This window comes from Anarrhichthys ocellatus, unplaced genomic scaffold (genome assembly GCF_004355925.1).
Source record: "Anarrhichthys ocellatus isolate YVR2014 unplaced genomic scaffold, GSC_Weel_1.0 scaffold24, whole genome shotgun sequence".
NCBI classification, from domain to species: domain Eukaryota; kingdom Metazoa; phylum Chordata; class Actinopteri; order Perciformes; family Anarhichadidae; genus Anarrhichthys; species Anarrhichthys ocellatus.
This window is the reverse complement of record NW_022280054.1, coordinates 7,739,389-7,759,329: the sequence shown is the minus strand read 5'-3', so window position 1 is coordinate 7,759,329 and position 19,941 is coordinate 7,739,389. Positions and strand designations below refer to the sequence as shown.

The following is a 19,941-nucleotide window of genomic DNA, read 5'->3' as shown; positions in this document are numbered from 1 at the left end:
GCTTTCACTGTGCAATTCTATCTGCCACCGGGTACAATCTCCCAGAAAATGAAGGATCCAATTACGGCACAAAAGAACCATTGCACAACCAAAACGGGTTGTGCAATGTCCAAAACAGGAAGAGGGTAGCGCCGCCGGTAGCTATCCCCAGTTACCAAAGAGTATCAATGTAACTTCTATGCAGTAACTATGCCCGTGTAGCGGAAATCAACTTAAGTAACTGTGGAAAACATAATGCTGTGTGTCCTGTGTTGCTCGGCTCTGAGGAAAACGATAGGCAATCTGGTAATCTTTGCGACAATGGCTGAGGAGATGAAAAAAAAAAAATAATTCCCATTATGTCTCACCTCACAGTGACGACAGGACTCCAGGAAGCCACTGTGTCCGACCAAGAAATAGTCCAACACATACAAACCCCAGTTTGTCTTTTTATGAATTAAACAAACAGGTTATAATGCATTAATTAGTGAGACATAGATGTCACTTTTGGACAGTACTGTTAATGCTAAGCTAAGCTAATGGGCTGCTGGCTGTAGCTTCATATCCACTGTACAAACATGAGAGTGGCATCAATATTCTCATCCAGCTCTTTGCTTTTCTTTGGCATTTAATAGTCAGATATAACTCAATAGTCCGACTTTCTTTTGTTCTCTCTGATCTTGAACACATATAGGATAAAATAATGATGCGATCTACTGTAACAGAACACTCTTATGTCCTCCAGAACTGATGTAGCATATGTGTTTTCTTCTCCTCTCACAAACACACAGTATGCATCTCGTTAGCTCGACCCTAGCTTGTCTTCAGTGAGCTGTGTGTCCAGAGGCTGATTGGCTCTGTGGCTTTCAGTGCCCAGCAGCTATAGCACTTATTATAAAAATGGCTCGGCACACTCTGACGAGGAGCAGCGTTTCCGGGACCCGGCCTCGGCAAGACGCCAACTCTACTCCAACACGGGGAGCATCACAGGAACGGACAGTGACGAAGGAGTGTGACAGCAGTTGGGAGTCCCGCGAAGGAGGGGATTATAAAGCAAGGACATAAAGAAGAAGACAAAAGGAGGAGTGAGGAAGGAGGGAGAGAGAGAATATCTGTAGATCATGAAGAAGAGGATCCCAGGCAGGCCGCTGTCTCCGGCTCTCCAGAGGTGGCCGTGCTCACAGGATTAGATTAAGTTGCCAACCACAGCTTTGAAAAACAAGGAGAATGTCCCGGGGCTTTTTTTGACACAACGTTTGTTTGGAGAGTGCGAGGTGCAGAAACACACACACAAATCAGTGATATGTAGTAATGCTAGGATGTACAAAGGAGGCAGCTGAAAGGGCAAACGGTTAACTTCCTGTCTGGATGTCAACATGTCCTTGAGCAAGATGCTGAACCCAAAGTTGCTCCCGATGGGCGGGCCAGCGCTTGCCGTGGCGGCCCCCGCCATTATCGGTGCATGAACGGGTGAACTATAAAGCACTTTAGCTATATAAATGCAGCCCATTTACCATTTATCACTGCTTTGCAGTAGTTTTATCTTCATAACACATCCTGCTCACCAGCCCATGTCACAAAATTAGGCGGCATCATAGAACATTCCTCAATTACTGACAAACCTGCACATTTGCCCATTTGAAATTCCATTACTGCATACATTTGTTAATCTCTTATGTTGAAAGAACACGGAGACGAAATGTGTGACGATGTGATGATAGAGGCGGCGTAGTAAGGACTTATGCCTCGACTGCTCTGTATATTAATTATATGTGAGCCATATAAACCCCTTTGTGTAAATCCAGCAGACGCAGCCTGCAATTTTAACATTGCACTCACACATCCAGACATCCCTGAGCAGAATTATAAGAGCTGCACTTGGAATGAGGCCGGCCGTGTGGTTGTACTTTAATCAGACGTGCTGAAATGGCTCAAGGCTTACAAACAGAACAACCCGATACAAGAGGAATGAGGCGGCCTCTCTTCTGTCGTGGCCCCTGAATCACAGACAAACTAACAGACTGAAAGTTAAGGAGTCTGATCAACATCCATCTTAAAATGATGTGGTCCTAGAAATATGGTACCTTTGTATTAGTAAATATATCTTTAGCTTAGAATTTGGACAGAAAACAGTTTTCATGTTTCATTTTCATAGAACGTGATGAATTAAACTCAGAACTTTCTACAAACTACTGTTGACAATTCTTCAGCACCACAGATTTTGTTCAATGACAATCTTTACGTTCAATACAAACGTACTGATCAACCACCACGATCTCCACACCTTTATCTTAACCGCACTACTACCAGCATTGGCACACCTACATTGTACGTCATTCGTAGGGATGCTGGGTTGTTTGTGGGAAGAAAGATGTTCTGTTGTTCAGTCTGAGCTGCACAACAACACCACCTACAACCCACAACCACCATCACTGTTGCTCTTTGCCTTTCAACAGAAAGAGCTGCAGAAGTTCTTGCTCTTGAAAAGAGAGAAAGACAATATTTTTTATTTCACTTTCAGGAACAATATGATCAGCCGAGGCAGCGTACCTGAGCGTGATCGCCTTCTCATCCTCCTCATCATCTCCAGTTCACTCTTCTCTTTCTGCACCTCTATCACTTTCCTCGTCCTCAGTTAGCTCCCCACCTGCAGCTCTCATACCATCACATTCATTTCGCCACTCTAAATCAGCTCACTTTTCTCAGTTTGACTAAGATCAGTGCACCTTTGCACAATACTCCCATTTCTTCATAGCCTGGCCTCTCTAGTTCTCATATTTACTTTCTTCTGTCCCTCTTTTCTGTAGGATCTATAGCTCACTATCTATCTTCTCCCCATCACCAGCTGTCCTAGTCTACCTGGACTTCTTTTCACTCAAAGGCACCTTTGATCCTCTCACTCTTCTTCTTCCTTCTGGCAGCTCTGATCTGTTTGTTCTCCTCCTTCTGAGCGCATAAACTTCCCTGGAGGAAGCTGCTTTCCTTTATATCTCAGTGCATTCACTGGCATCTTTTTTGCACCATATGTTCCCTTCTTTTTAATTTTTTTTGTAAATATTAAGTCATTATATTGCACCGAGCTGAAAGTCTGTCGCTCCTCAACGTCTTTCGCAGATTTCTTACTTTTATTTATTCATCAGTTAATTAACTGCACAAATGAAACCAGGCTGAAAAGTATCTCCTTCTCCCCAAGATCACATGTGGCTCACTCCAATCCCAAAGGCAACATTTACAGCACTGGAAAACGAAGTTGCGTTGGAGAGAACGTCCAGCAACACATAGAGCCAATGTGGAAGGATGTTATTTATTGTTGCCAGTCAAAGCAAACACTATTATCTGTGTGTAATTGAAAGCCACCGGCATGTTCTTCGTCGTGTGATACATATCTTGTGTGGAGTCTGAAATAACATGACGATAAAGATAAATCACTTCCCTCTGCAGATACAATCAAACTGTGTGGAACAGTGCCTGAGAACACATACACTATGTAATCCTGCAGGGTGGAAGTGTACGCGTGGACTGTATTTTTGTACCGAGCGCATCAACTGTGCATCATGTATCTGTCCCTTGCAGTGCTCACTGAGTGTGAATTATACTGTACACTTAGCTTCCGTTGTTCAAACTGTGCGAGCTCTCACTGAGTCTGCACCAGTGTTACCAAGACAAATGTTGGTGCCGCTATTGTACTCGATGATTCAAGGGGTCGGCGAATCCGACCGCATGTGATGTGAATGCAAAAAAACAGGTTCTGAAACTTTTCCAGTATAACTATTTTAGAAAGATTTGGACTAATCTAGTGAAAACACATGAATTTCTGTCATTATAGTCACTATTTTATAAGAATAGCTGCATGAACGGACCATCTCAGTCGGCTCTTGAGTTAATTAATTAATTAATATATATATATATATATATATATATATATATATATATATCTCAACTAGTCAGATAGTATATGTCAAACACATTTTTCATGCTATAAAATTGCAATTACAATACATTTCTATAACTGTAGAAGGTAAAAACTGATACTGTATTCACTGCTATACAGGTTTGATAGCGATGACACACTCTTTATGTTTGGTTTTTATTGTTTTTAAATGCTCAGCTACAGTACTTACCACCTTATATTATACCTGATATGCATGTATATTTACGGTCATGATCAAAGTGATGATGACAGCGATCTAAATTTGTATTATTCTGGATATCTATGTTGTTCATACAGTTTCAACTGGGTCAGAGGAGGCTTTTATTTCCATCCACATTGCCCTGCGGTGAGAAGTCCTCTCTGTGTTCCTGCGAATCAACCTGGCGGCTTCTTCAGACGGAGAGAGAGATGAAAGGAAGAACGATCTGTGGCTGAAATGCTCTCTGGTTCTCCTTTGATAAAGATACTTTACTGAGGAGATATGGAAGAGTAACATTGCTGAACACACACCCGGTGTGTTAACTGTCATGCGTTGGCCGTCAGATAACACACTTTCAGGATCTGTCTCAGTCTCTCCTCTCGCGATATTACCATAGACTGTGTATAAGAAGTGGACTTAGTCACAGAGACGTCACCCATTGGTTTGTGGACTAAGGTTTTGAAGCCTCGAGTTCGGCAATATGTCCATTGTTATCGTAGATTTTGGCCGTCGCCATCTTGTTTTTTGCAAAAAGATGGAAGTGACCATAGTTGGACTGCGGAGAAGTGACAGAGATGCTGTAATCAGCTCTGATAGCGACCTGTCAATCACAAGGTAGCCTGGCCTAAAGCACACTCTGCTTTACTCTAAATGGACCATAATTTACTAAATGAACATCATGCTGTATTGAAGAAGACTTTAAACTAGCGTTTGAGACCATAAATTCATGTTTATAATGTTTACTGAGGTAATAAATCAAGTGAGAAGTCTGGTCATTTTCTCATAAAATTCAACCAGAGGAGTCGCCCCCTGCTGGCCATTAGGGACAATACAAGTTTAAGGCACTTCGGCATTGGCTTCACTTTCCAGGACTGGAGGTTTCCGCCTGGTTATTACACTGAAGCGGAAAAACAATCACAAAACAAAGCCACTGTAACAACATATGTCCGAGCAGTTCAATTGTTATCCACTATTGCCTTTGCATTTCGTTTTTCAGGTGGAAGAGATTAGGTTGAATCAAAATTATTAATACCAGAATCTTTATGATCAGCGGCAACACTTTTGTACTTGTTACATTTTATTCAGTGCAGCTTGAAATTTGGGACCGGCTTGAAAACGAGGTGGTACATATCAAAGGGTTTCTGCTGATATAATATATATCATTTTAAATAAATAATAGTAAAAAGCAGTTTTGGCTCCAGGCCTTGGCTGAGCACAAAAGAGCAGAAGCAATAGACAGTATTACATCACATATGGCGGCTGACAAACTATGGATATTTTTATAGTGACATTTAAAATGACAGAGCATGGACTCTCTCTCTCTCTGTACTTGGAGCTTCCCAACGAAACAGCAAAATACTTTCAGTCTTGGAAAAATGATATCCAAACATCTCCAAAAGGCCTAGTTAACAGACATTTACATATATGTGTGCAGCACGTCAGCACAAACACACACGGAAGATGCCGTGCAACTCTCCGAGGGAGGAGTATCTCCAGATCAAGCTACACAACAAAGCAGAATAAAGGTGTTTGTTCAGAATAATTCATGAGGCAAAACCCTGATGGAAATACAACAAAGCGGAACTACGCGGTGGAATGTGACATAAGACACAGATAGAAAAGACCTCACAGAGAGATCAAAGAAGCAGAGAACAATGCGCTATAATCAGTCAACATAATAACAAATTCAGCTTTTAGTCGTGATGCATTTACACAGTGTGGAGTGAGGTTTGGCTGTAACACCACAGGAGTAAGAACTACGGTCTGTACATGCATTGCAGAGTCTTTTTTTAGACTGTTAAGTGCAAAATCACAAAAAGATAACGACTGCTCTACAGGGAAAGAAATCCACCATAACCTTCATTCGTCATTTTTACGTAAAATAAAATAAGCAAGTGCAACATTTCCCACTAAAGAGACTGCAATATAACAATCCACTGAGCCCGAAGTGAATCAATTCAGGTCCCACATGAAGATGCACAAACCTGACACGAGTGACTGCAGAGTTGTGCTTATCAATCATGGATCCAGAGCCCTGCTGGTTTACACTATACGCTCATCTCATCACAGACTGTTTTATTCAGCGATAATAGAATGCGAACACTGTCGGCATACATTTCCCTTCACGTGCCCCCTCTATCACAATGTGCAATCATTTGTTCCTCTGACTTAAACATCACGTCTTGCCTGCAGGTGGCATCCTGCCTGAAATGTTTCACTGAGTTCTATACCTCGAAGACAAAAAGCAGCTGTGTTCCTTTTCATCTCTGATCAATGTATCTGTTAGTTGCGTTTGGTTACGTCACCGAGCATACTTGATCAACACCCTGAAGCTACAACTTTATGAAGGTCGGTCCTGGGAATGGACTCATCGCCGCACAATATCCCTCCACTAAAGAAGTTTCCAAATTCATAGAGGACTCCCTACTACGCTGTCCAAATGTCTGAACTCGTGCAATGATACTTCTGCGAAGATAGACGTACAACAACCCAACGCCACACACTACTGAGTTCAAGCCACTTCCTCACGTGTGATCTGACCAGCGTCTCTAACTTCATCATGTCCCGCAGGCGTCCTGATGACAACACGAGCTCGGCTACGCTGCAGGCATCACATATTGTGCTGCATCTACCAACACGACTCCCTTCCCGCAAACTGTCTTGAGCAGAGCGATATGAGGACTATTTGTTTTTGCAGAACAAGGACCCCGAAGCTATTCTTCAGTGCAAATCCGCTCCAGTTTGTCAGGCGCATTGACAGACACCCAAGAGACACACAGGTCAGGCCGGAGCAGCAGAGATGTTAGGCTTCATTTGTAATCGGGTTCCAATTCTCCCATCCATCAAGACTCCATTGGGACTTCACCGAAGCTCCATAAGGAAGCTGCACAGCCTTCATGTTACATCCACATCAGAGCTTTGAATATCGGTGCCGATTGTCTTTGTCCGAAACCATTTCCGTTTAGATGTGCAGGAACCAGATGGAGGTTTCTCTGGCTTGAGTCAAGTTGCTGTTTGCTATTTGAATGCACCACCGCCTGTATTGATTTTTTACAAATGGACGTATGGATTTAGGACAAACGATAATTAGCCGTCTCAATTTGATGTTGAAGGGGATGAAAAGGAGGGAATTGATAGAGCTGGATGCAGTTAGATTGAAGCAAAGGGATTACACAAGGCTGCTGGAAATAGACACTGTTCTTTGAAAATCACAAGCACTTTTTCTTTCAAGTAAGAAATGTAATAATGGTAAAACGCAATGCTCGGTCTCTCTGATGCAATAAATTTAACATGCTGTTGTTAGAGAATTCACCAGAGAAAATCGAATTAGCTTATTCTGTAAACCTTTACTGGATGTAATTAACAATAAATGTGAGGTGCCCGGCAAACATCACAACACATTTCATGAGATAAAACAATAAAATGTAGGGACCTTATATAAACATTATGGTGCATTAAAAGAAGCACTTTATGTTACAGTGAAGCACCACAGGCAAACTGTAAATCCCTGTTTTTGAAATAAAAGACACAAAGGCAGAACATAATTTTACTTGAGAGCTTTTGTTATGAAGCTCACACCCACGCACTAGTGCACGCACTCAGGTGGGATTCACAATGGTAAATTTAGTGAAATAACAATTTCTACTGATGACATGATGACTGGTGCATGAAATGCCTCCCGGCGCTCCCGTCAACAGGAGGAGACGAGCTCCGTTTGGCTGATTCTGATGAAAAGGGGCTTACCCAGCATATGAATATTTTAAAGAGTTGGGTGGTAACTTGGGAGACACATTTGCCCACGGCACTCCTATTGGTTTATTGGTGACGCGATGACACGGAGGAGTTGGGCTTAACACTTTATAAAGCTCCTCTGTCCGCGGCGAGCCACTCTTGTAAAGACCACTGTTGCTGAAACTTCTCGCTCCGCAACTCGCGTACTGGAAGCAGCCGAGAAAACCTCCACTTTACCGTCCATCATGAGCGAGGTAGGACTACTTTATGTTTTTATTAAAACAAAGAAACGGTCGGGTTTAACCCAATTACGCGCGACGCGCGCGCTAACGCGCACAGGCGGAACCGTCGTTTATGAGAGATTTAACGACCACGGCAAGCTGCTGTTGTCGACGGATTTTGTGCTAACTGATGAGATTTCTGATCCGACATTTACTGTTGCAGCGCGGATATAAATCATTACGGAGTGTCAGATGCTGCACAGCTGCTCGGTCAAAGTGGAGGGAACCCCAGGGCGCATCAATGTGCCGCGGGCTGCTCCCTCCCGAAGCGGCACTAGAGTGGATTTACGACAGATAACGGTGTTTATTTTTCACTACGATGTTTCAGACCTACTTCACGATCAATCGGGATTTTAATCTTCGTGGTTTGACACCAATGTGCCGAAAATTGAGCGCACCGTGAATAAGTTGAGAAGCGTATTGTGCCAAAAGAGAACAGTTTTTTTTACTTTGTCGGTCATAAAAACAGTGATTTAAAGTAAGGATACAGTGGACCTGTTTGTGGATGATAGTAGACGTATAGGTTTATCTCTTAGTATAAATAGAATCCACAGGGGGGTTTCAGCTTGCAATGGAAAACTGCTGTGAGGTTTTCCCACAGCTCGCGCCCCTCTGATGCCGCACATTGAGCTTTTCACTGCTGTGACTCTTGACTGTGCCTCTTGAAAAGAATGGAGATTGAACGTGAATTACTTTGCCTTTAAATTCTGCTTTGACACTTTATCCAACAAGCAGTTTCTAGTATATTCTGCTGCACGTTAAAACAGTAAGATGCAGTTGCAGTTGTCGGAGTATTCGTGTTTGCGCACGTATGTATGTGGGTATATATTTGCTTTTTGAGAGTATGTGCTTACAGGCACATTTGTGTAACAGCAGCAGTAAACCTCCCCAGACCTTGCACTTCAAACTCAGGTACCCAGGTTTAAGAAAATTGTCCAAATGCCTTCAGGTTAAGAAGGCAGAGTTATTCGAGTTCAATCCTGCAGTCTGGTGGGTATACGGTCCGTCATTCCCTCAAATGGATCGGTGGCAGACATCAGCGTACTTCCCTGTGAGCTGTTTGTAACAAGTCATTCACCGGCTGCCTCAATAAAAGATGAAGTCAGGGTGCGCGCGCGCACACACACATACACACACACACACACACACACCAGGAGCTAGAACAGCTGTTAAATAATTGAATCCCTTGCTGGCAGCAAAACACCTGGTCCTTTTTGTTTGGTAATAATGTGCAAAGCAAAGATAAGCTGCCAACTCCTGTTGATTATAAGAGGTGTCATTTTAAGGAGAGCAGGGCCCCTGTGCGAATGTGAAGAGGAGGAGGAAGAGGAGGCAGTGGAGAGGATGTGCAGTGGTTTTTCTGCTTAGTTTATGTTGCGTTGAGTAATGTTGCAGAGTGGAGGTGTTCTCAATCAAAGAATTCGGGCGCCAAACTTGAGTTGAAGCCAGTTACCTGAAGCAGAGCAGCTCAGCACGTTCTGGATGGATGAGTCTCACAGTGGTCAGCACTGCAGCGCTGCCTCTCCTCCACACCACACCCTCTGCCCTTGTTCTCTCCTCCTCCCTCTTTCTCCCCCTCCTTATCTACACAAACCTGCCCGGAACAAGTACAACACTCTAAGGTAATATAGTCCTACCCCTTAATCTTACCTTTTGCTCCTTCTCTATCAGTCTTTTGGCAAATGAACCAAGGCTTTAAAAAAATCCATGAAACAATCAAAGTTCCTAAAGCTTTAGATTGCTGTCAGTGTGTTCATGTCAAGGAGGAATGAACAAGCGCACCAGAGAGACTGAAAAAAACAAAAAACTACCAAGTGCTCCAGATGGTGGAAAATGGCTGACTCAGACACGGTATCGTGTTTTGTACCACTCAGTAGAGTTTAAGCTACTGACACGATTACTAACCGTCATGACAGTCAGCCTTCACATCTTTGAGGTCTCATAGTTTGCCGTTTGTCTTCACTCCTTCTCGGTGGTGTTGCGTTCACGTATTTGACATGTTTTTGATTCTCTAAGCAACAAAAGGCCTTCCCAGAGTCACAGCAAACAGTTTGACTTTGTCCTATTGAGAAAGAGTCACCAGAAAACCCCCAGGTTCCAAGATGGCTACCCCCACTGTTAGCCTTGTGTGGTCACATCATTTAAATCAACTAGAGAGCTATTTAAGCCAACCTGTCTGTCTGTCTGCTAGCTAGGATCTAGCTATCTAGCTACTAGCTGGCTAGCCATCTAACTATTGCCAAATAAGTGGTTCTTGATTTGATTTCTAATTATTCTTAATACCCCTGATGTTTAAACATGCAGTTTGGACCTGTGTCTATCCCTTATGTTGGTGAGAGTAAATACAGAAAGACTGTCACATGCGCTTTTTGTATATGCCAACTGGCCGGGTTCATACAGCCAGCAGCTCCAAGAACATCGCCGTGAATTTTCAAATAGGCGGTATTTGGATAAACTGATCACATATTGGGAATCTAAATGGTTACTTTTTGCAGGAAAAGATGTTTTTCTAAAAGCTTAGACACATTGTTTTGGCAGGTAAAGGATAATTAAGCTGACAGCGCTAATCAAAGTAATCGCACTTCCACTCTAAAACGGAAGTAAGATTACAAAATGATGCAATGCAGAAGCGCCCCCTAGGTCAGGTAAAAAAAACCTCTTTAATTTAGCTGAATCAATTGTGTAAAATTCTGTCATTTGTTCAAAACACCAAAGATGGATGCAAGGATTACATTTCCCAGTGAACAAGGAGACGTCCACGAATCATTGGAAGTTGTCACAGTTGTCTGTAGGAGGTCAGTGGGTTTTATAAAAGGTTAGGTAGGTTTGCAGTGAAAAAGCCACTCTCAAGAGTTACTGCACATTTCATGGGACATTTTCCAAGGACGCTTGAACTCCTGTGGAGTCGCAGGTAATTTCGGACTACAAAATTGCATCCGGCTGTTATTTTCCTGCAGTCACCGACTCACAACTAAGCTGCCTCTCAGGCCAAAAAAAAAAAAAAAAGCTCATACGACAGCAGCCAAATGTTTCTGCAGTTTCTTGTAAGAATTACTTTTCTGTCACATCACCTCTGTGTTTGTTGCCGAGTGGGAGAAGAAGCAGTTCAGGCTTTGAAGACGGTGTCTAAATGAAGTCAAAGATATCCTCAGACAGTATTGATCTTAGCTCGACACCTATCCATACTCTGCTCTGTGCTAATTAACGTTAAAGCAGCATTTTCACATACTGTTGTCACTCAATGCACCAACACAGATGTGGTGGTTGTCTTTTTAAGCAAGTATATAGAAAGTTGAATGCACGTGTATGTGCATTTGAGAACTGATGGGAGTTCTTTCCCCACCATTAATTTTTATGGCCTGCAACATTTTAGAACAAGTTTCCCCAGCTGGGAATGGACAGGAATGCTAATTAGCTTAATTAAAACATTTGCATAAACCTAGCCTTGATGGACTGCCAGATCATAACAAGTACCAGCTTCTTTGGATGCTTTTTAATGATAATATATACCAAAAAAAAAAAGAAAAGAAAGAAAGAAAAAAGAAGAAGCCTTTGGTTATGTCAGTAGCTGCAGTGAGAAGTCATATACAGTATTCAAGCTACTCTGAATTAGACCCACCTTACTTTGAAATTCAACAGCCCATGGACAGGAAACATAAATTTAACAGAAAAAAAAGAGCCGTTAATCTTCTTTAAAGCAGAGATTGAAATTTCTCCAAGCACTTAGACTGAAATAACCCCCACCAGGGATGTGATGATGACATCACCACATTAATAGTCAGCACAAATCAGGCAACTCGGAATAGCTTCAAAAGAGCTTTGCTTACTTAGCAAAGTCTAATTTTACTTAAATTCGTGAACTCGTCAACAGCAGATCACCCTTTGGGTTTATTGTTCTTCACCAAATGATGTTTTGAGGCAGTGACCATCTGTCCTCCCAGTGTGTCTATATATTTTATGCTGGTCTGACATCTTCAGACCAGACATCTTCTTGTTTGATGCTACTCAACACAAAGCTTTGGGAAGTCTGAAATGCTTTAGCCGCCTTTTCATCAGACGTTCTCCTCCTCGCTGCATCATGTGCTTCGCGCCGCCCAAGATGATTGTGAGTGCTTTAAAGAAATACAAACGAGCCAGAGCGTTTCTCCCCCCTATAGCAGAATAATAATGTGTGGAGCCAGACCTTCCTTTACCGCTGACACAGCGCTAAAGAAAAGGTTTGGCTATATGAGACTAGGTAGGAACTGCATGAGGAGTTGTAGTAAAATTTACCATCTTAATGTCTTCACCCACATTGGATGCATTCTCCACTGCAGCTGGATGCATCATGTTGAAAAAAGCAGTTGGCAAACATTTTCATTCGGGGTCATTATGTGGGGTAGATATGAGAATCTACCTCAGAGAAAGTTATTTTTCCTCTCTTCTTGTGCTCTGAACAGTTCAGTTTGTTCTCCACGTCATTTAAAAGCTGACTTCAGCAGGTTTTATCATAAGATGCTCAATCCCTTAAATGTACCTTGTATCCGAGGGTAGAAATCAGCATTTTTTGCTGCAGAAGCCAATTGATCAATCTGTCCTGGTCTCCACAGATTGTAAACCTACAACAGGAAGTGGTTTGTCCCTATGTTCACATCAAACATTAAGCAGCTTTAGAGCATGTACTGCTGGATTAGGGGATTTTTGTGGATTGTGTTGATCTGCTGTATTGCAGCCTCCAATGTTGTCGAGGCCAGATTCTTGTTAGCTGTCCAAAAGGCAGATGGACCTCTGTTGGAGGGATTGTTTTTCATCCTAATGGCACACGGGGGTTAAATTGGCTCAGCTTTGTAAGTGGAGTAAAACTTGCAAAAATAAATACTCACCCAGTTGTGAGTTATTGCCGTTAGTCCGTCGCTGCTGTTGTAATGGACTGTCTGCACTAGCAATAATGCCATTTTGATGGAATTACGCATCTACGGATGTTTATCCTGTAAAAGTACTTTTAGTGTAATGGACAGTTACATCTGTTTGGATGTTCCACCACTTTAAGCCAGATTAAAATATCGCCACAACTGTTGGATGAACTGCCATGAAACTGTGTACAGACATTCAATTTAATTCAATTTTCTTGCAAAGCCCAATATCACAAATTACAATTTTACCTCTGAGGGCTTTACAATCTGTACAGCATACGCCACCCTCGGAGCCTCGCATTGGATAAGGAGCTGCACTTGTTAGCATGCCAACACGTTAAACTTATGTGGTGATCTTGTTCAACATTATACCTGCCGATGTAAGCATTCAAACAACCTGTAGACTCTTAGTCTCGTTAAGAAGACAATTGAATAAAAACCTTTCAGAGAAAGTAATCACAACTTTAAATGGCACTCTCCGATGATGTCATGCTCTCTTTGCCGAAAACAAATGCTGCGGCAACATTTTGTAACCATTTTAAAAGGTCATTAGCATCGCAGTCACTTAGCACAAGAGGTGTTTTTAAATGGTATTATCAAATTAAAAGCTTTAAAAGCACCTTAAAGGGTTACATTAATTATACTATTTCCTTTTGTAAAACAATCACATCTTTTTGTTGATTCATATCAGGTTTCCCCCGTGAGTCTAATCAACAAACACTCCATCAACCAACACGATCTTTATCAACAGCAAAGAAGATATGAACGGCTATTTACTCAACGGCAGCCTCATAAATCACTTGGATCGGTGCTGAACGCACAGTGAAACCATCACACACACTGGGTGGTTAAGTGACTGCGATGAAAACAGTTTTTGTAATGCATGTGCGGTTGTTGTCTTGATTATTATGCAGCCACAAGCTGTGTACAAAAGGATGACGGGTTCCTGTTCCTCAGTTTCATGGATAGCGATATAAAGTGAATCAATAAAATTAATTGACATCTTTATTCAAAATGTTGCTTTAGTGAAGTGCTTGGAAGGGTGTTTACCGAGCTCCTTTCATGCTGTGGTTGATGGATGAGTGGACGTCAGATCAAACTACGTGTATGCAAGAAAAAAGAAAGAAAGAAATCCTCTTTAAAGTTTCTGTTTCGGCTTTTCAGGTCAAAAAAGTATGGCAATTCATACTGAAATAAATGAAAAATGGTCAAACATTATATGTTATTGGTGAACATTAATATTCTACATCCGCATCCAAATTGTAACACAACAGATTGGGATGTGAAAGTACAGTTTGACAACCATAAAATGTGTTAATATGTGATAAGAGGCAGCATCTCGGTGTTTAACCCGTCTTCTCATCGGCGCTCGGTGCGTGCATCGCCGTCAGGAAAATCATGCACTTCAGCAACGTCGGCAGCAGTGCACCCTGCGTGTGTGTTTCAGTCATTCACCTTACGAGCGTAGCCGGTGGGGAAGGGCTGAATTAGCAGAGCGACATTACTGCTGCTCGCTGCAAATCTACCTCCCACAAAATCATTACAGTGTCACTCTCAAACGGGTTCCAGGCTGAAAATAACACTTCAGGGACTGCAGGGGTCTGCAGGCCAATTTATTAAGTAAGCAGGTTACAGAGACAGGTTTGTGACTGCAGGTTCCCCCGTTTAGATATCTGCGCCATGGAAAAAAAATGGTGGTAGAGGCACATGAATGTGCAGCCTGTTTTGTGCCCTCAGTCATCACTATTAATGTGAAACCTCAGTTATAAAAAAAGTGTTAAAATGTGTAACTTTGCCCTCATCCACTCCTTCAGGCTCTAAATCAGACTGTTATTGTTGATTTGCTTTGGTTATATTGGATTTTACAAATGGTATGGATGGTATTAGATGTTGCAAAAGTAGTGGGTCAGATATCATTACGTGAGCTTATATAGTTATCTTTTAGCCGCTTTAATGTCTTGCAAAACAACGATTGACAAATTCGCTTTTTTTTCTTCTTTTTGGTCAATAATTAGACTGTAATCACAGAGTCTGAGATGATAGAGGACGTCAGAACAAGACATTGAATGAGGGTGAATCACAACGTTAGGTAGTGTTCATACTTGTGTTCAAGGAGGAGAATGAAATTTAAAACACTTTCTTCGTCTCCGGAGATTTATTATGACAACTGAGATGCAGAGCTCAATAGTGAGGTTTTCTGGTAATGTTGAGGCTTAAGTCATAAAGACTTTGCTCCTTCAGTTTTTTGGGATGCGCAGACAATCACAGCCATATACCGTACAATACCTATAAAGAATAAAGAGACTACCAAAGGTTAGACTTGCTGTTGAGGAGCCAGGTTCCTCGTGAGACGGTAATATACTGTCTGATTAAATCCAGATGAAACATTTGCTTTCCATCAACTCATGATAGATTGTGAATTATAAATCTTTTCCTCTTGGCTGATTTTTATGTAAAACAGCATAGTTGTATGGTCCCCTTGGTAATGTTGCATTGCAGGTTAATACACTTCTATATTCTCAATTTTACACCTGCTGCAGTTGACTTTGTTCTTCAGCAGGACTGTTGTGTCAAATCAGCAAATTGCCTCCGACTCCACAGAACATTGTGAACGTTCCTGCTGGCAGATTTAGGCACTTTATGTCCTGTGTCTTTATTCAGTCGGTGATTATTATGAGCTGCAGTGTACAAAGTAGAAGTAGCTGTAACAGGAAGGAGCTGGAGTTCACCGACTTGTACTATTGTATCTCCATTTTGAGTAGGATGTAAAGCATAATTTGAAAATACGACAGAATTAAGTGTGTATCTCATTATATGGCCACTTGCAGAGCAGGTCAGGACAGTTGCGTCAGCTTTATGCAGCACTGTGCCGGACTGGTTAGGATAAAAAAAAGCCGTAGTTTTATTGATGGTGTTCTGTGCTCTTCCCATTACGGACTAAATGGAGCCTAACATCTGTGCTCAGTTCTAAAAGGAGCTCATGTGGAAAAAACCTGCTGCTCAAAGTAAACATTGTGTCTCTTTGGATGTTCCAGGAAGGGGCAAAGATGAGACAAACTGGCAACGTGGACGGAGATTTGTAGGAGTTGGCACGGCGGTAAAACATGGATTTAGGGAGCGGATACAAATCATGAGCTGACAGCGAACGTATGTCATCGCATCTCGATTCATTTGGGATTGACCCGCCACCTGAGAGCCCAGTAGATCCATATATGCTATTGTTTATGCTCCTGGATGTTGATGACAAGACACACACGATGAAATTTAAAAATCAGTTCATTGGTAGTTGAACTTTAACTGCGTCTTTGGACAGATGTTGAGATGATATTAAACACGCTCAGGGTAAGTATCAGCAAAAACTCTTCTCCTTTCATAAATCCTGCAGCACGCTCATGTCCCCACGGGCCTTTTCTATCGCCGTGTTTCCTCAAAGCAACTCTTGTCACAAACGCCGCTCGTCTGAGCCGGCACACGCTGGAAGCCAACACATGCCCTCTGCAGATGTCACTTGAAATTCACAGCAGCTTTTGAGGAACGGTTTCATAAGGCGGCGCCTCAGAACCACATTTATTAAACATGAGAGGTTATGAGGAAAAATTGTGTTAGATGGTTTGATCAGTTAGCTTTATTAGTCCAAAAATAAGGAAAAAGGTGGAGGGAAATTGGAGCAGTCGGTCTGATGGTGAACCCCTGATGGTCTGTTCATGATCCTGAGCTGGTATGAGATCACAGAACTCACAGTTCATACTGCATCACGGTTTTGAGTGACGGATCGGATTAGCAGAAAATAAAGGGAGCGATATTATTCTATATGTTATACTTTTACTTTGTTATAGTCATCTATATTCTCTATTTTTTGGGGCATTTGTAGTTATAATTATGTATTATAAGCTGCTTAGAGCTAGTGTTAGGAAGTCTTTTATCTCTTATATCTATATACTGCTGTGAAAGAATCTCATTTAAACAACTGTATGTAGTCAAGTTTCTGAACAAAAACTCCATTTTACAAGATTACATTTAAACACATCATGACAACATATAATTTACCTTAACCCAATACTGAATACCCAATACTTATCTTTACTGAATAGAGCATGAATGCATGAATGAATGAGAGCATGAATGCATCATAACGTAACTGATTGGATCCACCGTTAGCTCGTAGCTCCGGTGATAACACAGATGTATTGCTCACAATGTGGCACTATTAGGGATGAGCGACTAGAAAGCATTTTTGACTGAATATTGGCCTATAACTGTCTGCGGTGAAACTTTATTCCACACTATGACGCTTGAATTGAGTAATTAATACAGTGTTCACACGCGTACTGAACCGTGGGCGGGACCCGTACGGATCACGGATCAATGCGGTCCGTTACACATCCGTGAGCTGGTGTTTTAAAGACCAGCGACTCATCCGTCTCTGCCCCACGCCTGACGAACAGAAAGAGGAAGAGGCAGTTTGGCCTTCTGTTCTTTCTGCTTGAGTTATCTGTGGCCTACTTCTGCTTTTTTAAATTCTTAATGACCATTGAGTGTGTCAGAGAACTCTCGGACTATGCCAAGCTGCCAAGTCTTAAAATAACCCCAGAAACGAATGAACAGTATTATTAAATTATTTCCCCCAATTCCTCACCCTTCGTTTTCCTCCACCGCTCTACTTTGATTAAAATGACTTTGCTCGACACTTCAAACTGTGGGATGTTTCGGAACCCACTGGGCATGGAGAAAGGATCCAAACTACGAGTCGATTCTGATTCCTCACATTATCATCATATCAAATGCCTGGCGCTTCTCTTCTCTGGAAAGTTGTTCAATGAGATGTTCCTGCTCGACGGTCTCTGGTGGGACGGCACGAGCAGGGACAGATTCACCGTTCCTCATAATTAGAGTCTTAATTTGAACACCTTGCTCTTTTTTCAGTTCATTTGCAAAGCTACTCTCCTGCTGCTTGGCCCACAAAAAAAAAAAAAAGACCGGATCTTTATCTGGGTCGCCTGGTTACGTATGGCGAAAGCTCCCTGTACCACGTGGACACCCCCCCCCCCCCCCCCCCCCCCCCCCCCCCCCCTTGGCACTGTATCGGAGCAACCGAGTCAGACCGCCAACAGGCTGGCCTTCCTCTGAGCAAACAAGTCTCTCCGGGTCTTAGCTCTCAAGCTAAAAAAAACAAACGGTCAGCGTTGCTGAGCCAGACGAAGCCAAAACATCAATCATCGCATTATGCCAGCCATGCTTATGAATCAGCTATCACAGATTAACAAAGTAAGAAGCTTTCAGGATACACAATATTGATTTTCTCATTCTCATCTGCTGTGTATAGCGAGAGGCTTTAATGTCCCACGCAAACCGTTAAGCCAAGAAGGAAACGGCCAGCTGACGACAACTCCACGTTTCCGTTTGTCACGAGGAAGAAGAAGCGGCAGGTGAGAGAAAGTGATGACGTGGAACAAAGGTTGGGCGGGGCTACAATCAGATCCAGGATGCCGCGATGTGAGTCTTACTGGACTCAATCAATGCCTGTGGAGACTGTCAGGCCAGCTGTTAGATAAGATGAAGATGAACTAGAGGGCTGCTTACTGGCTGTCTCTACTCTAACTATTCCTTTAAATCAACTGAAACGAGTCCACCGCATTTCTGTACGCTCTTGACACAATTCACCCTTCGCTAAGTCCCGCCCCTCGAACTGGCCTATCATAGCGTAGCATCTGCCAGCTCCGACCAGGGTTTCTTTATTTTCGGGCTGGTTTTGTGGACTTCCTGCTAGATATGCATCATCATTGTATAATAGAGATACACTTGTTACCCGGAGATGTACGTTTCTAAAATGTTCCGTTTCCACGTGAAAATCTGTGGCGCTAACATTAGCAGAGTACATTAGCACATCATTAACCAGCATTAGCAATGATGCTATGCTAACTACAGAAGATATACTGAATGTACACAGATGCTGCTTTTGCTTTAAAATGATTGTAACAGTGAAGAAAGACCTACTCAGCTTTCCAGGAACAGTGTTGATTTTAACATCACGAGGTGATGTGCTGGTTGACTTTCCCTCTGTGATCTGTAGGCTTTAGCTTCTTTATCTTTTTAACCTGTTTTCACCGCTGAATCAGTTTCACATCCTGGATATACATATCATCCCAACGCATGTTGTTGACCGTTCTGTCGGCTTTTTTTCTCTGAAATCACATTTTTACGAGGTCTTATCGAAGGGTCAATTGGGACAACAAGTGTTGTGCTATCTCAACTCATTGGCTTGATTGTTTTTTTATTGTGATTTAATTGAAAAAACAAACAGATTCTCGTTCTCGCCACATGATTAAGCGTGTTGCAGAGTGAAGCACTTTCACCCAGCGCACAGCTTGTGTAAATCAGCTGGCTGATCACAGGGAACTCCCTCGTCTATTTACCGGCTTGCTGGTTAGTTTGTTGCTCCTTTCATCGCTGCAACGTTGCTCTGTGGCAGCGCGCTTTACCGATCCCAAAATGAGGAAACCAATCCCCAGAGATCGGCGACACCCACGCTAATGAAAGGAACACCGAAAAATGTAACCTCGCCAATTTCAAGGCTCATTAAGTTGTGTAACAGATGGGAGTTTGAAGAAATTATTTGAAGAGGAGCTGTAATGTGTTACTCCCCCCTTCCTTCCTCTTCCCCTCAGTGCTTTTCTCAGTGGAAATTGCTGTGAATCAAAGTATTTTTAGATAAAAAACAAGCAAATGTTTTCTATTTTATTCTAGAAGCCCTTGTAGTTTTGTGATTTCAGGCTTTTCTGGGGCATGAAGGCATTAGTACTTCTTGGCTTGGTGTCGACCGCATTATGTGAGCTGAGAGTTTTACTGCTGTATTGCAAACCCCCCCCCCCCCCCCCCAGAGCGTCGTGTAGAAAAAAAAAAAAAAAAAAAAAAAGAAGAAAGTAAGGG

General features: G+C 42.3%; 1 protein-coding gene across 1 annotated transcript in view; it reads left to right on the top strand.

The window, feature by feature from the left end:
* The first annotated feature begins 7,913 nt into the window (after nucleotides 1-7,913).
* LOC116390812 (calmodulin regulator protein PCP4-like) overlaps nucleotides 7,914-19,941 on the top strand; it is a 29,077-nt gene continuing 17,049 nt past the window's right edge. The window contains exon 1 of the mRNA XM_031860907.1: nucleotides 7,914-8,095. Within this exon, the coding sequence (XP_031716767.1) occupies nucleotides 8,087-8,095 (9 nt within the window). The 5' untranslated portion in view covers nucleotides 7,914-8,086. The remainder of the gene's footprint in view (nucleotides 8,096-19,941) is intronic.